The 24472-nt window shown below is 39.1% G+C and overlaps 1 protein-coding gene across 3 annotated transcripts in view; it reads left to right on the plus strand.

The window, feature by feature from the left end:
* The first annotated feature begins 1279 nt into the window (after window positions 1-1279).
* Synj2bp (synaptojanin 2 binding protein) overlaps window positions 1280-24472 on the plus strand; it is a 37380-nt gene continuing 14187 nt past the window's right edge. Inside the window, exons 1-2 of one of the 3 annotated variants that reach the window (XM_027418421.2) lie at window positions 1280-1468; window positions 23537-23673. In XM_027418421.2, the coding sequence (XP_027274222.1) occupies window positions 1405-1468; window positions 23537-23673 (201 nt within the window). In that variant the 5' untranslated portion in view covers window positions 1280-1404. Of the gene's footprint in view, window positions 1469-13536; window positions 13599-14131; window positions 15510-23536; window positions 23674-24472 lie in introns of those variants that run through there. The other 2 variants (XM_035445675.1, XM_035445676.1) reach the window with 2 other exon arrangements.

Consider the following 24472-nt stretch of genomic DNA (forward strand, 5'->3'; position numbering starts at 1 on the left):
TTAATTACATGTCAGTAGCCTTTGCAGCAAATGTTAATTATGATAGAGTCCTTGCTCATCTGGCAAGAGGTTTTACTCAGACTCTGAGATGATGCCCCTCCCATGTCTCATAGGTTCCCTGTCTTCCCATCCTGTCTCATTCATATAGAATCCACTTCTGACTTGTTTTGATTAATTAACAGTGGTTGCTGGCTCGATTTTTAACTGTAAGGTAGAATACCTTTATGGTGATATTCACTCTTCAATTCTCTAACATCTCCAGTAACCAATCCCTTTTTTCACCCTATATACATTTATGGTCACCTTCCTGGTTCCTAAGGCTTTTTTTTTATCTTTTGATGTTTGAAAATTCCTTCAACCTGTTTGGAATGTCCTATTTCAAAAGTCAAGAGGGCTAGGAATGTCACATCTTAAGTCCTGCAATCATCTTGTCAAAAAAATGACATTTCCACCCCCACCTCCACACCCTCCACCCCTGCTTTGGAGTATTTTTCTTGAGTAAGCCTATAATTTAATTAATCCCTTCTCTGTATCTTTGTATGTATACACATTTCTTAAGTTAGATAAGCCTGCTAAAGACACAAACCAGGAATATATTGCAGCAAATACTTTAAACAAAGTGTCTTGTCAGTCGTATGGTGCTCCAGTTTCCTGTCATGTGTGTCAGTGTAGGTGCCTTGCTTTAAGCAGTGAACACTACACACACACACACACACACACACACACACACACACACACACACACACACACACGAGGTGGGGGAGGGAGGGAGATAGGTTGTATTTTTTCCCCCTGTAGATAAATTATATTAACACAGAGTGAACTGCCAGCGAATGAACATGACACAGTGTTATCAAGTTCTTTTACACGGGGCATGGATGTATTGGGCTGTACCCACGTCACACAAAAGGAAAAGGTACAACTTTCTGCCCAAATATGCAATCTCACCAGTAGTTTGCCCGTGATGCCTTTCCCAGTATGGTTTGAAGCTCATAAGATAAAATCCTCCTGTTTTTTTTTTTTTTTTTTTTACATTTGTGGATATTTTGAGATTTTATTTAAAATATCAACAGTATCAATCTAATTACGAACCATAACTTTATTACCCTCTTTCCGTGCCCTCCTTCCCACATGCTTTCCCAAGGTAGGTGAGCATTGTGCCTTACTCATGGCACCCCAGGATCTGCCTTGGGAATGGGGCGAGGTAACGGAAAACGCTGGTGGGCGCGGAGAACCACCACTCCCAGCATCCTTGGCGCTCCCAGTGCCCGCGGTTTCCTCTTCCGGTCCGGCGGCTTAGGAAACTGTAAAAGCTATGCTGGGGACGCGGCGCGGAGCTTGATTCACCTTCACCTGCGCGGAGCTCCAGCTGACCCCGGGCTTCCGCCCGGTGAGCCGTCAGACATGAACGGACGGGTGGATTATATAGTTACGGAGGAAGAGATCAACCTGACGAGAGGACCCTCGGGTAGGCGCGGGACGTGGAGGGAGTCATTGCTGAGCTCGTTGGTTTTGCGGAGCCAGGTTTACTGGCTGGAGAGCAGGCCGGCCCGACCAAGTTGCTTCCAAGAACGCCGTCGGGCACGACGAAAGAGCCCATTGGCATCCTTTGTTAGCTAGATAACGGACCCTGGGACTCGGCCTCACAACCCAGGGAAAGTGCCGCAGGCATTTAGGGCCAGGAAGGGTTTCTGTTTGCTGGTAGTAATAGAAAAGTCTAGACGAACGGCCGCTGCTTAGACAGCCTGTAGTGGACGCCACATCCGTTATTCAGTTGCCTGGATCATCCTTGTTTATATGAGGGCCCGTTCAGGTAAAAACGAGAGCGGTAAACGGCGTGGTTTTCTGAATGCATAGCAATTTCCCTGGTGCTAGGGTCCCTGTCTGCATTTCTGGGAAATTAGTTTACAGTGTCAACTGGAATGCTAAAGCAGGAGGATACCCACTACAGAAGTTTCCAGACCTAGCGCCACCCCAGAATTACTTGGGCTTGTTTTGTTTTTACATTTTTTTTTATAATGAATTAAAACGAAAAGGCTATTTTCTAGTTTCATTTTTAGGGATATGGATTCAGTATGGATTAAACAATTCTTTAAATACTAAATGTGATTCTGACAGGAAAATTCCCACTCAGCCCTGCTGTGTCTTCCTCACCGCTGCTCATGGCCAGACTGGCATTATTATTATTATTATTATTATTATTATTATTATTATTATTATTATTATTGTTTTGGTTTTTCGAGACAGGGTTTCTCTGTGTAGCTTTGGAACCTATCCTAGCACTCGCTCTGGAGACCAGGCTGGCCTTGAACTCACAGAGATCCGCCTGCCTCTGCCTCCCGAGTGCTGGGATTAAAGGCATGCGCCACCACCGCCCGGCGCCAGACTGGCCTTTAAACATGACTACATAGTGCTGTTGTCTCCCTTGGACTATTTTTAGGTTTAGGGTTAACTACTTATGGCCAAGTTTTTATCTAACAACTTACCAGTTTGTCTGTCAGTCTGTCTGGTTGGTTTTAATTCATTGGCAGAGTAATTTAACTGATGTATGCTATAGGTTCTTGTCTGTAGAGTGGAGATGGTTATGAAGTGCATTGTGTTTGACATATAGTGTTAGGATGAAGCCAGTTACGCCCTGAGAAATATTTAGAACATTGTCTTGACATATGGTAAGCAATGTGTATTTGCTATTATTGTTATCATTAGTGAATGAATGGTTAGACTGACCCCAGTAAGTTCTGCTAAATACAGTATTCCAAGAGTTGAATAAATCATTGGTTACTGTGGATTTTTATTCTACTTAGAATATTCTGTCAACTTTTCTCATCTGGAAGTTTGCAATAACTTAATCACTACTGATAGAGTGTTCTGTATAAAACACAACTTTCAGAATTAGTCATACTTTTTGTCTTCCTGTTGGGAGAAAATTGGAAGTTGGTCTTATTTATGGGAGTAACACACTGCTAATCTTTGTGGTTTATACAGAAGCTCAGTGCTGGTTGATTTTATTTTTTATTTCATTTGTCAACTTGGCAGAAGATAGAGTTATCTGGGAAAAGGAACCTCAATTGAGAAAATACCTCTATCAGATTGCCCGTAGGCAGGCCTGTGGAGCATTTTCTTGATTGATATTGATGTTTGATGATCAGCTCACGGTGGGCAGTGCCACCCTGGGCACGTGGTCCTAGATTGTAAGGAAGCAGGATGAGCAAGCCAGTAAGTAGCGCTACTGTAGTTGCTACGTCCAGGCTCCTGATGGAGTTCTCTTTATGATGGAATGTTACCTGAAAGTGTAAGATTAAATAAATCACTTCATCCCTTAGTTGCTTGTGTTACAGTGTTTTGTCATAGCAATAGAAAACCTAAGATAAACTCAAAAACTTTTGCTCAAAGACTTTTCAATATGCTCAAGTGTTTGAATTTGTCCTATTTTAGAAAACTATTCTCTCAATATTTATTTACTTTTTAGGCTAGCATGGTAGAAATTGAATTTTTATTGCATTTATTTAGTTATTTGTGTGAGGGGCAAGGAGGCCTGTAGAACTCAGAGGACAACTTTCAGGAGTCAGTTTTTTCCTTCTATCATGTGGGTCCCAGGGATTGAACTCAGGTTGTCAGAGTTGGTGGCAAGTGCTTGTGCCCACTGAGCCATCTCACTCAGCAGCCTCAGATCTTTAAATAAAAGTCCATTTTTTTGTGTGTACTTTTCATCTTCTCTTCTTAGGATCAGTTGAGATACACCTTTCTGATTGCTTTGCAAGTACATAATGACATCTAGTTCTTTAAATATACTTGCATGATACTACTTTTTATGATGTTTGAGGTTGTTTTTTGCCTAATGGTAAGGACCTAATGATATAGTCTCTTTGCAGTGGTATTACAGTATTTCCAGGGTCTTCCGATGAGAGCAGATTCCTGATATTATTATTCTTGTTTAAGCACTAAATTCAACATAATATCACTGTTTGAACCTCTGGGCATTTTAATGGGCATTGTCTAATTTCTAAGCAATTTTCTTACAGATCTAAAGTTTCTACTCTTAGTATTTCCATCAAGCATTAGAGCTAGGGAAAGTGCCCAGAGACTAAATAAGAGATTAAATTATATCTAATTAACATGCTCTTACACAAAGCAGTTTAATTTCTGTGTTGTAGTTATTTCTTTAAAAAATAGAGAATGAATTTATCCATTGAGTGGCTTCTGGAACTTTCATAAGTGTAGAGGACTAGAATCAATAGAATGAGTATGTATATTAAAAGGAGATTTATTAGATGGGTCTAAGTAGTCCAACAGTGAGGAGGTTGAGAACCTGGTAGTTACTCAGCCCATGAGGTTGAATGCCTCAGCAGATCCAACCTGTTGCTGAAGATCTGGAGGATTTCTGGAGAGCCACTGGCTTTTAGTCCATATTGGAAGCCCCAAGACACTGGGTTCTGATAGCAGGGAAGAAATGTTGTAGCAACTAGGCAGCAGCAGTAGGATAAATGGACTCAAGCAACTGGGTGATTAAACTTACCAAGGAAGTGTGAAGGAACTAAAGCTTTAAAAAGCAAGCTTTCCACCTGGACTGCATATCCATGGTATCGCCTACAGTTTAGGGTGGGTCTTTCCACTTGAAATAACCTGATCCAGAAAATTCCTTATATGTTTGTTTATGGCTAGTCTCTTAATTGATTCCAGATCCAGTCAAATTGCAAACCCAAGATTAACCATCACATTGATGCAAATCATGAACTTCTAGGAAAAAGTAATTACTAATTTAGGATTGAATTTGTCAAAAAACAATCATTGGAAATTTGTTCATTCAGTAAATGAGGAAAGGTTTACCACTTCCCAGAGCTTTCATGGTGACATCATGAAGATACACACAGGTCTCAGGGTCTTCATGGTGACATCACGAAGATACACAGGGAAGAAGCCAGCCATTACCACTAAAAACTTGGGGGTAATTTTGGTAGTGGCATAGGAGTCTTTCTGTCTACAGGAGAAATATGAGAAGCCTCTGGTTCTAAGTATACAATTCTGTATATAGGCAGCATTGTCTGGTTTAATTGGGTGAATATGTGTATGATTACTTTTTTGAGCCAGAGTAGTGTCAGAAACGAATCTTGGATATTTGCAGTTTTGTAAAGCAATTGAACCTACTGAAAAAAGAGACAAACAAACCCACAGTCATAGGAAAATCACAACAATGAAATGACTGTCCAAGGAGTGAAAAGGAAATGGCATGTAGTGTGACCTTTGTCCTGTGCTTACTTCCTCATCATTGTAAGGAATGTCTTGGCAGTCTTTGACTTCAGAAGACTGTTTGCTTTTGTACTTGGGCTCATTTCTCATGTTATTTTAAATGATTTCTATCATTTTTAAAAAGATGTTTAAAATTTTTATCTGTATGAGTGTTTTGCCTGTATTAGTATGTATACCATATATGTGCCTGGCATTCACAGAAGCCAGAGAGAGTGCTAAAAGTCTGGAACTAAAATTATAGGTAGTTGTGAGCTATCTGAGTGGGTACTGGGAAATGAACCCAGGTCCTTGCAATAGCAGCAAATGCTTAACTGCTGAGCTTCTCTCTGGTCCCCAAGTTTCTGCCAGTTTTTGATTGGCTGGTGATCTAAAGAATTATTAAAGGCAGTAGTCATAATCTTATGTTTCAAAGGTTGAACAGTTCATTTTTATCCTTTACGAACAAGTTCAGCTTGGTTGTACTTGAAGGATCTCACTTTTTCCTATATAACATCTAGAAATCTAGAAATCCCAAGTTGTGCAGATTCATTGCTCTAAGCAACATGACAAGACTAATCTAACTTTTATTTTCTGTACCAGAGATTGAGTGCAAAGGCAGTTCTACTGCAACTGAGTAATATTGGGGTCCACTATTCAGACATAAGGGCTCAGTGGGTTTCAACAAGTTACTTGCAATCTGCTATCTTTAGAAAGGGAGGAAGAAACAGTCCATTTCCTTACAGTCTTTAGAGGCCTTTCAAAGGAAAGGATAGTTAACACAATACTTTAATAAAGAATAAGTAAGAAAGTATCTTTCTGGAAGTGTGCTAATTGCTATATATTTTGTACTTGTATTTTATATTTTGTCCTGGCTAAATAAGTCTCTGTTTATAGTCACATAGACTTATTTTAGTTCTTATAGAACCACTAAATGATAGGTATTTAATCTATACTATTGGATTGAGAAGTTATCTGAGAAGTTAAAGACTTGCCCAAGAGCTAAGACCAGTAAGATTCAGAAGATTCTACTCTAGACCTGTTGATTCTACTGTACCAGATATTTCCTCCCACCACAGTACCTAAGAAGTTGATTGCTAACCTTCCCCCTGGCTTTTATTTTGTTATAGCATGCCTTATTCTCTAGAGGGATTTGATGCATGCATGCATACATGCATGCATGCAAAAAAAAAAAAACAAAAAACAAAAAATAACTTGAAAATCCATTGTGGAAAGTTTTTAGATTTTGATATTGGTAGATCTGCAGGCACATTGAGGTGAGAACCTGAAAACAGAACATTACACTACTTACGATTTTTCAGTCATGTGCTTCCCCTAACTGCTAACTGCAGTTGCTAATGGCTTTCTGATTTGTTCCTTCCCACATCTATTAAATAGACTTGAGACTATAGTGCTATATCTTTGCTTTGTTTTCTCTGGCTATAGAAAATTTAGACCTTTGTGGAATTTATAATACAATAGAGACATAGTATTCACATGCACAGGGTTAAATCTCATTGCATATGTTCATGTGGTTAAGGACTGTGAGGTATATATGTAGCAGGAAGGCAAAGGCAGAGATATGTGTGGAAGAGCATGCTAGTCTGACTCTATGTTATTTTTTTCATTACTCTGGCAAAATATGGACAAAAACAATTTAAGGAAGAAAGGAAGGGTATATTTTGGTTTATAGTTTGAGGGCAATATCTATCATGGCAGTAAAGGCCCAACAGCAGGAACTTGAGGTGGCTAGTCATACTCCCTCTACAGTTAGAAGGGAAAAAGAATGCTGGTGTTCTGCTCATTCTCCCCCCCTCCTTTTTATTCAGTCTAGATCCCAGGTCATAGAGTGGGTCTACCTCCCTTCAGGACAAGTCTTCCTTTCTGTTAAGGTTTTCAGGAACACTCTCATAAACATGGCCAAAAGTTTGCTTCCTAGGTCATTTAAAATACAATTGGCAATAAAGATAAACCATTCTAGATGCCATACTGGAAAAGGTCAAAGTGTAGAGCTAAGGGCCCTTCTGATAGTTTAGAAGGTTGAACTTAGTGGCTTTACAGAAAGGACAAGGCTTTAGTGCCAGGATCAGGGGTCAGTATTGATTTAGCCATAATAGCAAGAAGAAAATTAGTAAAGTGTATTTCTAAGAGATCAGTGAATAAATCAGTCTGGATATAGGAGAACTTTTGTTTAGGAGATTCAAGAGTGAAATTGCCAAGGTAAGTAGAGATTGAATTGTGGAGAATATTCAGTGTAACTGTGGAATCCACCTTTCTCATAGATTCAGTCTTAATATCTTCTTCCTATCCATTGGTTAAGATCCAGCCTAGGAATCATCTGTGGAAGAAGCTGCCTTATTATCAATATTGTATATGAGCTGTAGATTGCCGTTCATGTATTGCCAAAGCCCTCTGTCCAATAATGAATAGGTAGAGGGGTTTATCTCCATTTTACAAGTGAGGAAACCTTGAATTCTATTGTCACACAGCTCTCTGGGGCAGATTTGAACTGTGTGAAATTAAAATCCCAACTAAATACTATAGGCTTGGTCCTTATTATTTGCTTTTTTGCTTGTATCTTATCTCTGTACTTTACTCCGAAGCATTCTTTTTCTTTCTTTTTTTTTTTAAAAAAAGAACATATATTTCACTGGGTATGGTAGTACGTGCTTTTAATCTCTGCATTTGGGAGGCAGAGACAGAGGCAGGCAGATCGCTGAGTTCAGATCCAGTCTGATCTACATGATGAATTTTGGGCTAGTCAGTGCAATGTAGTGAGACCTTGTTTAAACAACATAATTGTTAGAAAAAGAGCATATATTTATTATTTGTTTCCTATTGCTTTATTTAGTTCATGACACAAAGCGTTCAGTAAGTGTACTTACCAAACTGATAGATGTAGAATACTAAAATGGGATGCTTTTAAGAGAACTAGCAATGTTGCTGTTCCAGCTTTCAAAGTCAAACAGTGATCTTCACTAGATGCAGTTAAGAAAACCTGAAGGGTTGGATGTAAGCTATTATTACGATGGCCAGGAAACAGCTAAGGTGTTGTAAACAAGAGGAAGGAATAGCTGGAGAGCCCTGCAAAAGAGAAAATTGAGATTAGGTTAAGGATCAAATCTAAGAAATAATTCTTAAGAAAAATGGTTAAAGTTAGCTGGATGGTGGTGGTGCACACTTTTAATCCCAGCACTTGGGAGTCAGAGGCAGGTGGATCTATGTGAGTTCGAGGCCAGCCTAGTCTACAAAGCTACAAAGAGAAACCCTGTCTTGAAAAAAAAGAAAAATGGTTAGGTAGTATAACTAGGCATTATTTGGGGTAAATAGAAAAGCAAGCTGTTTGATGCTAAACTATAGAAACATTTTAATAAGCAAACAAGTGGCCAGTGATTATATTTGATTAAATGTAATATCAAAGGAAATAGAATCAGAATTGTTGCTTTCACAGGATTAAAAAAATGAAACTGTGTTCATTATATATCTACATTATAGTTTGGAATTTTAAGAACTATAATATAGAACAAGAAATCATCTCTGGTTCTAATACTTTTACAGTACAATAGAAGAATGCCTTAGTTTTCTATAACTGTGCCAAAAATTCCTGACATAAATAATTTATGTGGTGGGAAGGTTCATTTTGGCTCATGGTTTCAGAGGTTTCAGCCTTGGTCTGTTGGTTCTGTCGCTTTTAATTTTATGATGAGTATATAAGAAAGTTGTTCATTTTGTGGAAGCAAAGAGGCAGAGAAAAGGAGTCCAAATATTTCATTGAAAGGGCATTCCAATTCAGTGACATAACTTAACATTATGACATAACTTAACCACCTGGCTACTACTTCCCACTAATGGCAGACTCTGGCAACTAAGCCTGTGGTACATGAGTCCTTGGGAGAAAAACATACCTAGACTATGACAGAGAGTAATTGTGGTCATGTGTTAAGTACCTCCTCATAAGAAAATAACATAAGAGCTATGAATTTTCATAAGATATGTCCTATTTTTATAGACTCTGATTCAATGGTACCCCATGGGGGTGAAGGAGGTACCAATAAACTATAAATGCCTTTAGCAAGTGTTTTGGAAATAAGTTAGATAAAGCTGCTCTCCCCTTGTACTATAAACTATGGTTTCATGCCTACTACATATAAAGTTTACTATATGTTGAATAAGAAATAGAAAAAAATTGAAAAGATGTTAGTTACATAATTAAAGAAAAAGAGACCATGGATTTGAGAGGTGGTGATGGAGAGATATACATGGAAGGAGTTGGCGGGAAGAAAGTAACGTGGGGGATGTTGTGATTATATTTTAATTTAAAAAAGTGGAAAAAGTCAGTCATAGTGAAATGGGTCCAGATTGTTACATGAGCAAAACTAAATCCATTACATCATTTCATTGTGGAAAAAAGAGAGCCAGGGGAAACATCTATATGCATAGATGAAATGCATATATTCAGTACCTGGACAGTTGTTTATTACAAAGTAAGAAGATAATTATGTTTACCAACAATATTTGAAAGATAAGCTTTCAGAGCCATGAAAAGAGTTTATACTGCATATTTGGAAAGATAGTACCTTGGAACATCTTTGCCAGGCTATACTTTTTGCTAGCCCATCAGATAGGATACTAAGATAAGGAAGGACCAATCATGTGTGTAATTCTTTTTAATTGTTGCATCATCTTTCTGTTCTCTGAGGTTAAAGGTTTTCTTTGTCAGTACACTTATTACAGTAGTTATAAGTGTTAATCCAACAGTGAGAATAAGACTATTATCACAGTTTGAGTCAAATTTGAAACAAGCTTGATTTTTTTTTTTTTTGTTTTTTTAATTGGGTGTCCCCAAGAGCTGGCCAGCGACTGCCTCCAAACTCAGGTTAAAGAGAGCAGCCCCAAATCCATTTCTTGGGCCCCTTTTAAAGAGTAAAATCATGAGTAGTTTTACAGAAGAGAGTCAATGGGGCAATACAAGGAAATACAGGAAAAAAATTCAGAAAAATCATGTGGTCAACATGTGATTAGGGAGGGAGGGTTTGGGCATGGACAGGAAAGGTCAGAATATTCTCAAAAACAAGTCAAGGTCATTGGTTGGGGAAGGTCAGGTTCCAGGAAACAGAGCAATTTAGTAAATAGAAACTTATTTTTAACAACACAGCATAATGGCTCCTGTCTTCAAAATGGAATCAGGCCGGTTCTTTATTCCCTCCTGACTTACATTTCATTGTCAGATCATTGATGGGGGGTGTCTCAATAATATTGTGGAGCAGCAATGATTCTAGAATTGTTTATCTGGTGGATAAAGGCAATATTTTACATGGCAAGACAATATCAGGGTGTTTCCTTTAATGGGGTGCCTTTTATTTCCCCTGTCAAGATACATTTAAGTTCTGTTTGCAGCAAAACTGTTAGCCATAGGACAATTATGCAAATTTCAACAGCAAGAACACAAAGTTATATTAGACAGTCAAACTTTAGAAAGTTTGATTTTTAACAGTCATTTTTCAGTCACTTTTGATCTCTGGGTGTTGGGCTCCTCTTCCGTGGGTTCCTCAGGTGCCTTCTTGAAGTGTGAGTGATAAAACCAGGCAGAAATACTAGCGACTTTAACAGCAGTAGGAGTCCAGAGAATCACGATGTAAGGTCTTTTCCATCTATGTTCAAGCTAGTCAGTTTTGAAGTGTTGGACTAATACAACATCTCCAGGCTGGATCAGTGATCAGGTTGGCAGTACCCAACAGGTTGAGCAACCTGGACCTGAGGGAGAATCTAAATCCAAAGTTAATTGCAATCCTTTTAAGGACTCAGAGATTGGAGTGGAGCATTCTGATACCAGGCCGGCATGTACCAAGGGATCCTGGGAGGTGGTTGTGAAGAGACTATTTATTTCATGTGGGGTTGAACCTTTTGCATACGGCAAAAGGTCAAACCAATTACCACCAGTTTCAAGAGTATATTTAGTTAACATCTCCTTTAAAGTTCTGTTCATTCTCTTTACTTTTCCTGAGCTGTGAGGATGATACATACAACAAAGTTACCAATTTATGTTAAGAATCTTACAAAGCAATTGTGAAAATTTGGCTGTGAAGATCAGGCCATTCTTCAACCCCAGAGATATGGGAAAGCCAAATCTGGGAATAATTTCCATTATTAGTTTCTTAACTACAACTTGGACCATTTCTGTTCAGGATGGAAAGGCCTTTACCCAGCCTGTATGATGGTATTGACAAAGACTAGCAGATATTTGTAGCCATACAGACCTGGCTTGACTTCAGTGGAGTCCATTTCTCAAAATTCACCAGGTACTGTAGCTGACTCCGTTGGCCTGGGGGAAGTATGTCCTTCTTTGTATTTACCTGGGCACAGGCTGGGCAGTGGCCTGATGGGGGGAAGTGCTTCTGTGTATGTGTTTGTCTTACTGGATGATAAATAAAGTACTGTTTGGCCAATGAGGCAGCAAGTTAGGTGGGACTAGGAGTCAAGGAGGATTCTGGGAAATGTAGTAAAGAAGTGGTGATCCACGCTGGAAGTGACATAGCAGGGAGACTCATAAACAAGGGCAAGAAGGAAGTGGACCCCTTCTCTCTTCCTCCAGAGTCACCATGTGATCCCGAGATGAGGACACCAATGGAAGGCATCCTAAATAAGATAAGTCTTATAAAAAATATATAGATTTATGATAACTAAGACTGAGCTAACAGATGAGAAATCCTAGTCATTGGCCAAGCAGCATTTGTACCTAATATAAGTCTCTGTGTGTTATTTTGTCCATCTCCGTGGCAGTAGGGTTCGGGTGGCTTTTGGCGGAAAGATTTATCGTAATAGAATGGTGTCAGGAGTGGGATGACCCCATGCCCCAAGGTTCCCAGAGGAAGTGGGAGACCTGCCGCCATAGCCGGCCCTATTGGGCCGCTGAGAGGCATCTGAGCAGCTTCCATATGCTCACGTCGTCCCGGTGCTCTTGGAGGTTGGACTTGACACTACCGAGATGATAAAGACAGATCCAGGAAAAGAAAAACCTCTAAAGGCTTAAACTGCATTAAAAAAATATATGTAGGCTTGTAAAAGAAAAAGTAACAGGAAAAAATAGAGTAGCTAGGTGTGGTGGCACACACCTTTAATCCCAGCACTTCAAAAGGCAGTTGGATTTCCACCCTGTCTCAGGAAAAAAGAAACAAAATAGAAATAGAATAATAAAGAAGCCACCTAAAGATAAAAAATACACAGAGAGTCTGGATACTATATGCTATATTGTTGTCTTAAAATTGTTTGATTGCTGAGGAAAGAGTTACTGCTGCTAAATACATTTGATTATAAATACTGCTAAATTAATCCAACTTACACATTTTAAAAATGCTTTGACTTCAAAGTTTAAGTCTAAGGACAGGCTACTTGGGAAAAAAGTTTTTGCTTGTGTTTCCACAGAAAATGAAAAGCTGTGGATTCCTTCCAGACTAATATGGTTTGATCAAGCAAGACCCCCTGAAGCAGTGACCCAACTGATCCTACATCCAAAACAGCTGAGATGATGCAGCCTTGCAGACAACAAAAACAAGGACTTGGTCAGATTTCTGTGTTTTATCATGATCCCCATGGTACGGACATCGCCCCCAATCAGCAGGAAGCAGTTTAGAATGAACGACGCCCAAATTCCCAAATATTGTTTATAAATGTTTATTTTCATTTAAATGGGGTTGGTTATAAATGGTAATGGGCATAGTCAATCTCTTTTTAAAGAAAAAAAAGGGGGGAATAGGATGGATATAGGAATGAATACTTTGTATTGGTATGGGTTTTCATTTATTGATACAACTTTAAGGTCAATTTTGTGATATGTATATGTCTTCTCTTGTTTAGGTATTGTATTTATACATACCTTTTTAAATGATATACATAATTAAATACAGGCTATATAGTCACCTATAATAGTCAGAACTTATAATTAGGTTAGTTAGGTTTTCTAGATATACAGAGATATATTTGAGATGGATAGGTATTCTTCAAACCTTTCAAAAACTGACAGAATATATGGCATTTAAATGGTATAGGGTTTTTCTTGGCAGTGAGACACAACTGCTCCTGGCACACCAATTACGTCAGAAAGGAGGATGGGCATCGAAGAAACTCATTATGGAATTTGCTTTCAACATGACATGATTAGCCATTTGGGCAAGAAACTGCTCTTTCCTGGACAGTTTGTTGCTGTATAAACTGGACATGCAGGACCTACAAGAAAGTGACTGCTGAACTTACAAAACAAGATGAACAGTACTGAAGGGTTCCCGTTGAAATGGAGAAGTGTGCTAGAGACACACTGTGGCCTATAGGCTGAAGATGGATGCCCCAACGTTACAGAGGAACCTTGGGTGACTGTCCAGGTAGCAAGATGTCTCTGTCAATTCTAGAGTTTATATATTATCCTTCTGTGGTCTTTGATGGAGTTGAAGAGAGATAGTTATGGTTATGCTTTTCTTCAGTTATTATAAAAGATAAGTTACCCTTCTTTTTATTTAGACAGAAAAGAGGAGATGATGGGGGAGGTACTTCTGTGTATGTTTATCTTATTGATTGTTGAATAAAGCACTGTTTGGCCAATGAGGCAGCAAGTTAGGTGGGACTAGGAGTCAAGGAGGATTCTGGGAAATGTAGTAAAGAAGTGGTGATCCACGCTGGAAGTGACATAGCAGGGAGACTCATAAACAAGAGCAAGAAGGAAATGGGCCCCTTCTCTCTTCCTCCTGGTCTCTGCTCTGGAGACACCATGTGATCCTGGGATGAGGAAGGCATCCTAAATAAGATAAGTCTTATAAAAATATATATAGATTTATGATAATTAAGACTGAACTAACAGATGAGAAATCCTGGTCATTGGCCAAGCAGCATTTGTACCTGATATAAGTCTCTGTGTATTATTTTGTCCATCCATGTTGCGGTAGGGCTCGGGTGGCTTTTGGCAGAAAGATTTATCATAACAGTGGCCTGAAATGCTCTGAAGTTTTTCTCGGTGTCCAGGTAGCCAAAGATGAGGGGAGATGAGTTCTGAGATCTTTTTAGGTGACAAGTGCATGGCTTGATGCAGTGTAGTTAGCCAGTTTGGGCCCAGTGTCTTCAGCATGCAGATTCTTCTGTCAGGCAAATCTACCATCTGTGTTGTTCTCCTGAGTCCCCAAGTCAGAATATAGCTTGATCTTTTCTGTATTGTACTCAGATACATCTTCATAGAGGCAGAGTGGAGGCTCAGGGACAGCAGACAGTTCCAGGGCAGGCTGGGTTTTGGGTTCCCTTAGAGCAGCCTCTTTGGCAACTTGATCTACATGTTTGTTTGTTACCTTGTGTTTGGGGTTTTGTCTTTTTGGTTTCCTGGCCAGTGAATAATGGCCAGTTCATGGTAGCCAGATGGCCTCTAGCAACTGGATAATTTCATATTTATTCTTAATAGTCTTTCCCTCTAAGGTGAGTAAGCTCCTCTGTTTAGATATCTGTCCATGAACATGAGCCATGGCAAATGCATATTGGCTGTCTGTGTAGATATTCACATTTTTTTCCTTCAGCCATCTTAAATCCTGTGTCAGAGCAATTTTTTTTTTTTTTCTGCACTCTGGGCAGATGTGCCCCTGGGCAAAGCTTGTTCCCAGATGACCTCCTTCTGGCTGGTGACGACCATTACCTCTGCATACCTGGTCCTTCTCGAATGAGGCTGTTACCATCCGTATAGAGATCTGCGTCTCTGGTAGTGAGATGGACACTCTCAGGTCAGGTCAGGTCTTATACCTTGGATGATGTTCAGAATCTCTAGGTAGTCATGGATGGGCTTTTCAGGCCCTCATCTGGCAACAGGGTGGCAGGATTGATGGACAAGGATTTATCAAAAGTCACTTTGTCATTATCTAAAAGATGGGCTTGGTAGTGGATCAGATGGGCATTAGACACCCTATTGGTAGTATCTCTCAGCAGGGCTTCCACAGCATGTGGAGCTGTTACAGTTAGAATCTGTTCTAATGTGAGACTGGGACAACAGTCTTTTCCCTTCTCTTAGCTCATATTCCAAGTAAGTAACCTGGGTTGAGCAAATTTGTTTTTTGTTTGTTTGTTTTAATAACTATAGCCTAAATGGGCTAGAGTTTCCAAAAGGCCTGTGGTGGCTCTCAAACAGTCCTCTTCATCTTTAGCAGCCAATAATAAATCATCTACATATTCAAGCAAGCTTACCTCAGGGAAGAGACTTAAATCCTGGTTGAGTGCTTCATTGAAGATGGAAGTTTTTGAACCTTTGAGGCTGTCTGGTCCAGGTTAGTTGTCTGATATCCCCAGCTCAGGGTCAGCCCATTTAAATTCGAATTTGGGTTGATTTAATTTCTGACAAGGGGGTGGAGAAGAATGCATCTTTTAAGTCCAATACAGTATAAACTTTATGCTCTGGTGGTAATAAACTGAGCAAAGTATAGGGGTTTGGGATAGTTGGGTAAATGGATTCTACCCCTTGTGGGCATTCATTTTTTTAGTGACCCATTTCTTTGCAGTAGGTGCTTTGGTCCTTTTGTAAAGGTCTCCCGTTTTTATCATAGTGTTCATGGGCAGAGTTGAAAGTGGCTGGGGCAGCCATGATGGCATGCCCCTTCTTCTTTACCAGAAGATCTTCTTTGCTGTCTCTGCCATCAAACACTTTCTGGGCTATCTGTAATAGTTGTGACCTGATTTTTTCCTGCAAGCCCATCCATCTTTCTATGTATGTCAGGAGCTGACTGAGTAACAAAGACCAGATTAATTGCCTTGAGATTTGCCAGGTGCTCTAGAACTGATAGGTATCCAGGAGGCCCTCCAGGGAAGCTGAAGGTGATTCATCTGGGCCCTGTTCACATCTATTACTTTAGACACTGCCTGTTTCATCCCTTCTAGCAGAACTTGGTGGTATTCCCTGAGTGATCTCTTGCCTTTCTCTGTATTGTAGTCCTATTGGATTCTCCTTGGCAGAGCACAGTCAATCACTTGTGATCTCTGGTTCTCAGCCATTGAAGCTATTCTGGGGAGCACTTCAGTTGCTTTCATGAGAATCCATTTTCTTTCTTTGGCAGTGAAGAGGGTATGGAGAATCTGCTGACAGTCGTTCCATATGGGGAGATGGCTGAAAAAGATGAAATCAATTAGAGGTATTAAGGAATCAAGGCTAGTGCTGAAAGGGGGGGTTCTGGTTCTCCCAGTTGTAGAGATCTGTGGTGGAGAAAGGGACACACAAATAATGTTTGTCAGGAAATAGGGGATTGAGGACTGAAGGAGGTGCCACCCCAGAACCAGAAGTCAGGAGAGCCTTATGGAATTCCCTGGGGGATATGGAGAGGGGAAATGATCGGGAGGTATGGAAGAGCTGGGGTGGGGATGAGATAGGTGGAGGTAGGAAAGAACTAGATGGTGGGGTAGGGGTAGGTGCAGATGGGCAGGCAGAGTGGGGTCTTTGTCACTGGGGTGACAAAGGTGGAGGTTGAGGTGAAGAGGGTAAAGATGGTTATAAGGAGGCAGGAGGGACTCTTCCTGCTGTGAGTACTCTAGAATGGTTTTTCAGAGGGGCTCATTGGTCTTTGCTACAGTTCTTGAAGGTCCGTCTGCTGACAACCAGGGCTTGACCATCTTGCCTGTTGCAGACCATACAGACCTTCATCTATGGGGGCAGGTTGGGAGTTGCTTCAGCCTAAGGAAAGATGTATCCAATCTGATCTGGGTGTCTGGGCTTAACAAAGGTGAAAGGTGATATTAACCATTGTCCAGGCTATCTGGGAATCAAAAGTACCCTGGGCTGTTTAATTTCACAGCATATTTGGAGGCAACTTGGTGATTATAGGGTAGTAAAGTTTATTAAAATCCTTTAGAACACAGGGCTATTAGGCTTGCTAGTCTTATTACTCACACCATCTGTCAGTTCAGTTGCCCAAAATCCAAAATAAACCAGTTAACACAGAAAGTACAAAGGACAAAAAAGGGACAGTAAAAATGAATCCAAAGGCAAGACAAGACCTACAAAGAGAAGACAAACAGGGCATTAAAAACAGAGTAAGAACCTCAGGTGGGCAGTGTGACATCTTGCTTTTTGCCCTGGACAGGAGAATAGTGGGGTCCCCTTGAGCCCCCTCCATATCACAGATAGGGACCCCACAAAACAAAATCAGACTGTAACTCACCAGGAGGCCTCTGTAGTTATTTGCTGCTTTTCTCAGCATGAAAGTTCACCCCATGGTCTGCAAACTGAAGGCAGCTTTAGAGCCTTAATTATTTATCCTGAGTTGCTCATGTGACCCATCTATTCTTTTCTATTCGTATATATTTATTGAGAAGCTACTATGGGTGCAGGTTTCTGTACTAGTCACAGAGAACTGAGTTTCAATATCAATTCACTGAGTAGAAGAATATAGTATTTAAGTATATAGTATTTAAGTATATAGTATTAAGAATATAGTATTTAATCAATCAGATTGAGTTCTTGAGTACTCTCATTTATTTGACCCAATGTTGATCTTGACAATAATATATCTGTATTAATCTGTACAATGATTTTGCCCCAGATAAAGCTATCTTGCCCCTTTGGTGGAGGAGATTATCAGAATGACTGAATGCAGATTAAGCTTTACCATGTATTAATAAGACTTTGTGCAAGTCACTTCTCTTTATATGCTGGTTCTTTGGTTATAAAAATCAAAGTATTATTAGAACTTAAATAATTGTTGAGCAATTTAAGTGTCTTTCAGCCATTTTAGATTCTTCTATTGAGAATTCTCTACTTAGTTCTGTACCCCCACTTTTTAATTGGATTATTTGGTGTTTTGGAGACTACCTTCTTGAGTTCTTTGTAAGTTTTGTGGTCAATTTTAGAGAAGGTTCCTTGTGGCTCTGTGAAGAAGGTATATTCTTTTGTGTTTGGATGGAATGTTCTATAGATGTCTGTTAAACCGAATTAAGTCATAACTTCTGTTAGTTCCTTTGTCAGATGTGGGGTTGGTAAAGATCATTTCCCAATCTGTGGGCTGTCGTTTTGTCTTGTTGACTCTGCCCTTTGCCTTACAGAAGGTTCTCAATTTCAAGAGGTCCCATTCATTAATTGTCAATCTTAGTGTCTGTCCTACTGGCATTATGTTCATATAGTGGTCTCCTGGGCCAATTCCTTCAAGGGTACCTCTGACTTTCTTTTCTAAGAGGTTCAGTGTGGCTGGATTTATGTTGAGGTCATTGATCCATTTGGACTTAAGTTTTGTGCATGATGATAAATACGCATCTATCCGCAGTTTTCTACATGCCAGTGTCTAGTTATGCCAGCACCATTTGTTGAAGATGCTTTCTTTTTTCCATTGTAAACTTTTAGCTTCTTTGTCAAAGATCAGATTTTCATAGGTGTGTGGGTTAATATCGGGGTTTTCAATTCAATTCCATTGGTCTGCCTGCCTATTTTTGTTTCAATGCCAAGCTGTTTTCATTGTTTTAGCTCTATAGTAGAACTTCAAGTCAGAATGGTGATGCCTCCACAAGTTCTACCAGATACTCAAAGAACAGCTAATACCAATACTCTTCTAATTGTTCCACACAATAGAAGCACAAGGTTCATTGCCAAACTCTTTTTACAAGGCTACAATTACCTTGGTACCCAATCCATACAAAGACACAACTAAGATAGAGATCTACTTATTCCGATTTTTTGTATCTGTTGAGGTTTGCTTTATTGCCCAGTATGTGGTCAATTTTAGAGAAGGTTCCTTGTGGCTCTGTGAAGAAGGTATATTCTTTTGTGTTTGGATGGAATGTTCTATAGATGTCTGTTAAACCGAATTAAGTCATAACTTCTGTTAGTTCCTTTGTTTCTTTGTTAAGTTTCTGTCTGGTAGTCCTGTCCAGTGGTGAGAGTGGGGTGTTGAAGTCTCCCCTGTAAGTGTGTGGGGTTTAATATATGATTTAATTGTTAGTAATGTTTCTTTTATGAATGTGGGTACCTTTGTATTTGGTGCATAGATGTTCAGAATTGAGACTTCATCCTGATGGATTTTTCCTGTGATGAATATGAAATGATCTTCTTCGTCTCTTTTGATTAATTTTAGTTTGAATTCTAATTTGTTAGATATTAAGATTGCTACACCAGCTTGCTACTTAGGGCCATTTGATTGGAAAATCTTTTCCCAACCCTTAACTCTGAGACAATGTCTGTCTCTGAAGGTGAGGTGTGTTTCTTCTATGTAGCAGCAGAATGGATTCTGTCTTCGTATCCATTCTGTTAGCCTGTGTCTTTTTATAGGTTAGTTAAGACCATTGATATTGAGGGATATTAATAACCATTGATTGTTGATTCTTGTTTGTTTTGTATTTATTTTTGGTGGTGGTATTGTATGTGAATGTTCCCCCAACTTATGGCTTTTGTTAAAGTGGGATTATCTATTGCCTATGTTTTTGTGAGTGTAGTTAACTTCCTTGGGTTGGAGTTTTCCTTCCAGAACTTTCTGTAGGGCTGGATTTGTGGATATGTATTTTGAAAATCTGGTTTTGTCATGGAATATCTCGTTTTCTTCATCTAAAGTGATTCAGCGTTTTGCTTGGTGTTGTAGTCTAGGCTGGCATCCGTGGTCTCTTAGTGTTTGTGGAACATCTATCCAGGACCTTCTTGCCTTCAGAGTTTCTATGGAGTCAGGTGTAATTCTGATAGGTCTGATATGTTACTTGGCCTTTTTCCTTCACTGCTCTTAATATTCTTTTTTTTTTTTATTCTGTATGTTTAGTGTTTTGATTATTATGTGGCGAGAGGACTTTTTTTTGGTCCAGTCTATTTGGTGTTCTGTAAGCTTCTTGTACTTTCATAGGCATGTCCTTCTTCAGGTTGGGAAAGTTGTCTTCTGTGATTTTGTTGAATATGTTTTCTGCACCTTTGAGATAGTCTTCCTCGTCTTCTTCTATACCTATTATTCTTAGGTTTGGCCTTTTCGAGGTGTCCCATATTTCCTGGATATTTAGTGTTAAGGATTTTTTTGGAATTAAGGCTTTCTTTGGTTGATTAATCTATTTCTTCTAGTTTATCTTCAGTGCCTAAGATTCTCTCTTCCATCTCTTTTATTCTGTTGGTTATGCTTGCCATCTGTAGTTCCTGATTGTTTACCCAGCTCTTCTATTTCCATCATTCCCTCAGTTTGTGTTTTCTTGTCTGAATTTTAGTTTTCAGGTCTTGAGTTGTTAGGGAATTGTTTCCTTCATCTGTTTGATTTTTTTTCTCTCTCCTTGCTCTCTTTAAGAGATTTGTTGATTCTTGCATTTTTGTTTGTTTTTTCTTCCATTTCTTTAAGGGATTTTCTCATAGTCTCTTTAAGGGCCTCTGTCATTTTCATGAAGTTGTTTTTAAGGTTGCTCTTTTCCCGCTTCATCTGTGTTGGGATGTTTAGGTCTTGCTGGTGTAGAATCCCTAGACTCTGGTGGTATCATATAAGTCTTTCTGATGTTGAATGTGTTCTTATTCTGTCATCTTCCCATCCCTTCTTCCAGGGGGTACAGGTGGGGTCTCTCCCTCCTCTGGTGGGTATGGGTTCAAGGCTGTATCCTCTCCTCTCTCCTGGAGGGTGCAGAGGCAAGACAGGCTGCTGATGCTGGATGCTTTGTTCTGCCTCCAGGTCCTTCTGGGGGATTTGGTGGCAGGAAGGGTCTACAATTACTGTTTTTCAGATTTTATTACTGGGGTCTTAACAGTTACCTTTGAGGGAGAGAGGATAGAATTCATAATCCTTATTTTCTAGAAAAGAAAGGAAATCAGACTTAAACTGATTTGCTTCAGTTCACATCTGGTAAGTTATGAAGTTGAACTTGAAACTAATTCTTCTGATTTATGCAGTATCTTAAATGACAGGGAAAAGGATACACTTGTTTGTGGTTAAAGTCAGAACCGAATAGGTTAGTTCAATTTTGCTTTCTGTCTTTACCAGGAAATAGTATAGTAGCTGACCACTTGTAAATGATCAGTGATTTTTATTGAACAAATAGACTAGCAAGTATCTAAATACATATATTGCTAAGATTTCATCTGTTTATTGGCAGTACTAGGTATTGCTCAGCATGCTAGGCAAGTGCTCTATCACAGCCCCAAGGATGAACTGTAATGTCACTACTCACTGCTATGGTAACTCATTCATTCCTGCAAAGTTTTAAGGTATAGATAAGTTCATTTATGAAAAGTTCTTTAGTTAATCTAAGAGTTCTTATTTTAAGTGGTTTGGTTTACTTGAACAGAAATAACAATGTGTTAAGTAAATGTACCACTGTGATGTGGTATTAGGGGATAAATAATAGACTGCACTTTCGAATAATAGATCTCAGTAAGGTTTCTTTTACCGCTTTTTAGATGCTGTTCTATAGCTTTAAATAACCTGTAACAAAGTCCATTTGGCAAATCACTGTGTTTCATTTGGCCACTTCACATTTGTTCTTCATTCTCAAGATTTGCAAAGATAGAAGCTGTTTGGTGATAAGACTCAAACCATAGTGAAAATGTTGAATTTCAGTGGAAGATTTTTCTGTAGTTTGTTTCAGCAGTGAGAGAAACTGATTGTCCTCAGCCCTTGCTCAAACCTGTCAGTATTTTTAAGTCTTTATGAAGCCTTCCATGATCTGGTTTTTGCTACCTTACCAGCCCCTCCCCACTTAACCTACATTCATGAATTTAACTTCAGGGAATTATGTGAAAAATGAATAAATAATTTAGAGTTCCTGTTTTTCCCACCCTACCCTTCAGGGCTATGAAAACAGTCTTCTAGAAGTAGTTCTTTCTGTTGTGTACCATAAATCCCCAAACGAATGCAAACAAAAACCACAAACCTATCTGGTGGCAGAGACTCCATGTACAAGGTATGCTCCTTAAATCATAAACTTCCTGATGTTTCCTCTTTGTGAAATTTCTCATTAAATTGTGGATTGGTTTGATGGTGCTGTGTTGGTACTTTGATTCTTAGCTTCATTCTACCCATGGAAAGAACTTTAGAGACAGCCCACATATATCTCTTTTGTGATATATTTTCTACTGAGATCATTAGGAGACTTGCGACTGGCTTTCCCTTCCCACTGCACCAATATGTTTTTGTTTTTTAAATTGTTTCCAACTGTCTTCCTTCTCTTTGTACTGTGTCCCTGAGTTATGACTGCAGCTACATAAAGAAGTGAGGTTCCTTTTTCTCTCTTTATTTCTTTTTGTTTTCTTTCTTCCCCTTCTCTCCCTGTTTTTTCCTTTTTTACATACAAGTTTTGTATGTTTCCTCAAAGAAATAAATGATTTCTGTAGAGTAAAATCCTTGTCACAGCTTAGTGACTGGTTCATGAAAACAAAATTGTAATTAGTTATCCAGCTAACTTGTTTGCCTGCTGTATTTTATTATAATAAGGATACTTAGATATGCTGTATTAACAAATTTGAAAATAAACCATATGCTATTATTTTGGGTAGACACAGTCTTGTACAGCAGATCTCTAGAACTTTTCTTCTGTAACTGAAATATTTTACTCTTGTAAACTAATTAAACTCAGAGAAACAAGGCATAGCATGGAGAACAACAGGAGGAGGGAAGTACCTAACTGCAAATCAGTAAGGAATTATTTTTTTTCTGGCTATCATTGTGTGCAGGTATGTGATCAGTTGTACTTGACATAGAAAGAAAAGAGTGAATTTGGTGACTTGATTCTCTTGCAAAGAACAATTGTTTTTCTAGTTCTGCAGTTTCCTGCTAACAACCACATCACTACTGTCCTACCCCAGTACAAAATAGAAAAGATAAACTACCAAGATTGCTTTTTCCAAAACAGTAGCATATATAGGTGTTCCCAGATCTTGATAGAAAACACATGTGAAGGAGAGGCTTCAACTAGCAGTTATTTTCTCACTAAATTGATAACATTTTGTTTGATAATTAGTTTAAGAAACAAAACTTCTTTTTATGAGCACAGCTAACCCTGTTACATTAATATAGGAATACCAGGATTTGGGTCATCTGAATGTCACCAACAGCATCAAAATCAAGTGTGAGCAGATGCACTTCTACCTTACAAGACTCCGCATTACTGTGTCCCACACTGTGTAGAGCTCAGTGTATTTGACTAGTCCTTTTGATCACTGTGTATGTACTGAGTGCTGCCTATTTCAAGTCAGCAGTGTAGGTACTTTGGCCTTTGTTGATAATGACTTTGCTAATGACTGTGTTAGCTACCTCACAGTCTGAATTGTCAGCTTCTCCTCCCCACTAGACCATGTTGCTCTCCTTTCTTCTCTAATCTTTCTTTCTTCTTCATCCCCCTCTCCTTCACTCCTCCATGATTTTCTCAGGGCTGGGCTTCAACATCGTCGGTGGGACAGATCAACAGTATGTCTCCAACGACAGTGGCATCTACGTCAGCCGCATCAAAGAGGATGGGGCTGCAGCCCGGGATGGGCGGCTCCAGGAGGGTGATAAGATCCTCTCGGTGAGAAATGCCTTCGGCTCCCTTTGCTATACTTTGCTCCCCTGACCTCCTCTGACCCCTTCCTTGGGAAGATTCTAGCCTGCCTGTTTGAAAATGAAAATACCTAAATTGTATCATTGAATGGGAAGAACATTGATCAATCTTTCAACTTTACTACTGGGCTTGGAGGATAATATTATTCTTGTTTGACAGACAAGGCAAATTTAACATAGAATGTGAAGTTACTTGCCCTAGTTCAAAAAACACAAAGCAAGTAGAGATGAAGCACTGGTTTGGAGGAAGAGTTAAGCTCACAGTTTTCACCTTTCTCTAGTTAACTTTATCACCTCTGTTTTGTTGATTAAACTACTGATTTTTGCCTTGTCTTGTCATATTGTCAGCCCTTAGTAATTGTCTTAACTTCAAAAAAAGAGGTAAGGATTAAGTTTCTTCCTTAAAATCAGGGCCCTTTCCCATTATTAAGATGAAAAATTGAAATAGAGTTTGTATATCTGTCAGTTGTGCTCCCATTTCATCCTGTTAATGTCTCTTACTAATCATGAATTTTATTCATTTTTTTATCTACTCAAAGACAGTAATTAAATTAAAAAAAAAACCTTTCCATGTCTTAGTACAGTGCTCAACATAGGCTTTTAACAAATGAGAAAATTCATGCAAGCTTAGAAAGGTTGACTAACTAATACAGTCATATGGGCTCAGTCCCTTAGCCTTTAAATTTTTTTGTTATTATTATTATTATTATTAGTGTGTGTGTGTGTGTGTGTGTAGGGGCATATGTGCACATGAGTGCTGGTGCCCA

This window comes from Cricetulus griseus, chromosome 5 (genome assembly GCF_003668045.3).
Source record: "Cricetulus griseus strain 17A/GY chromosome 5, alternate assembly CriGri-PICRH-1.0, whole genome shotgun sequence".
NCBI classification, from domain to species: domain Eukaryota; kingdom Metazoa; phylum Chordata; class Mammalia; order Rodentia; family Cricetidae; genus Cricetulus; species Cricetulus griseus.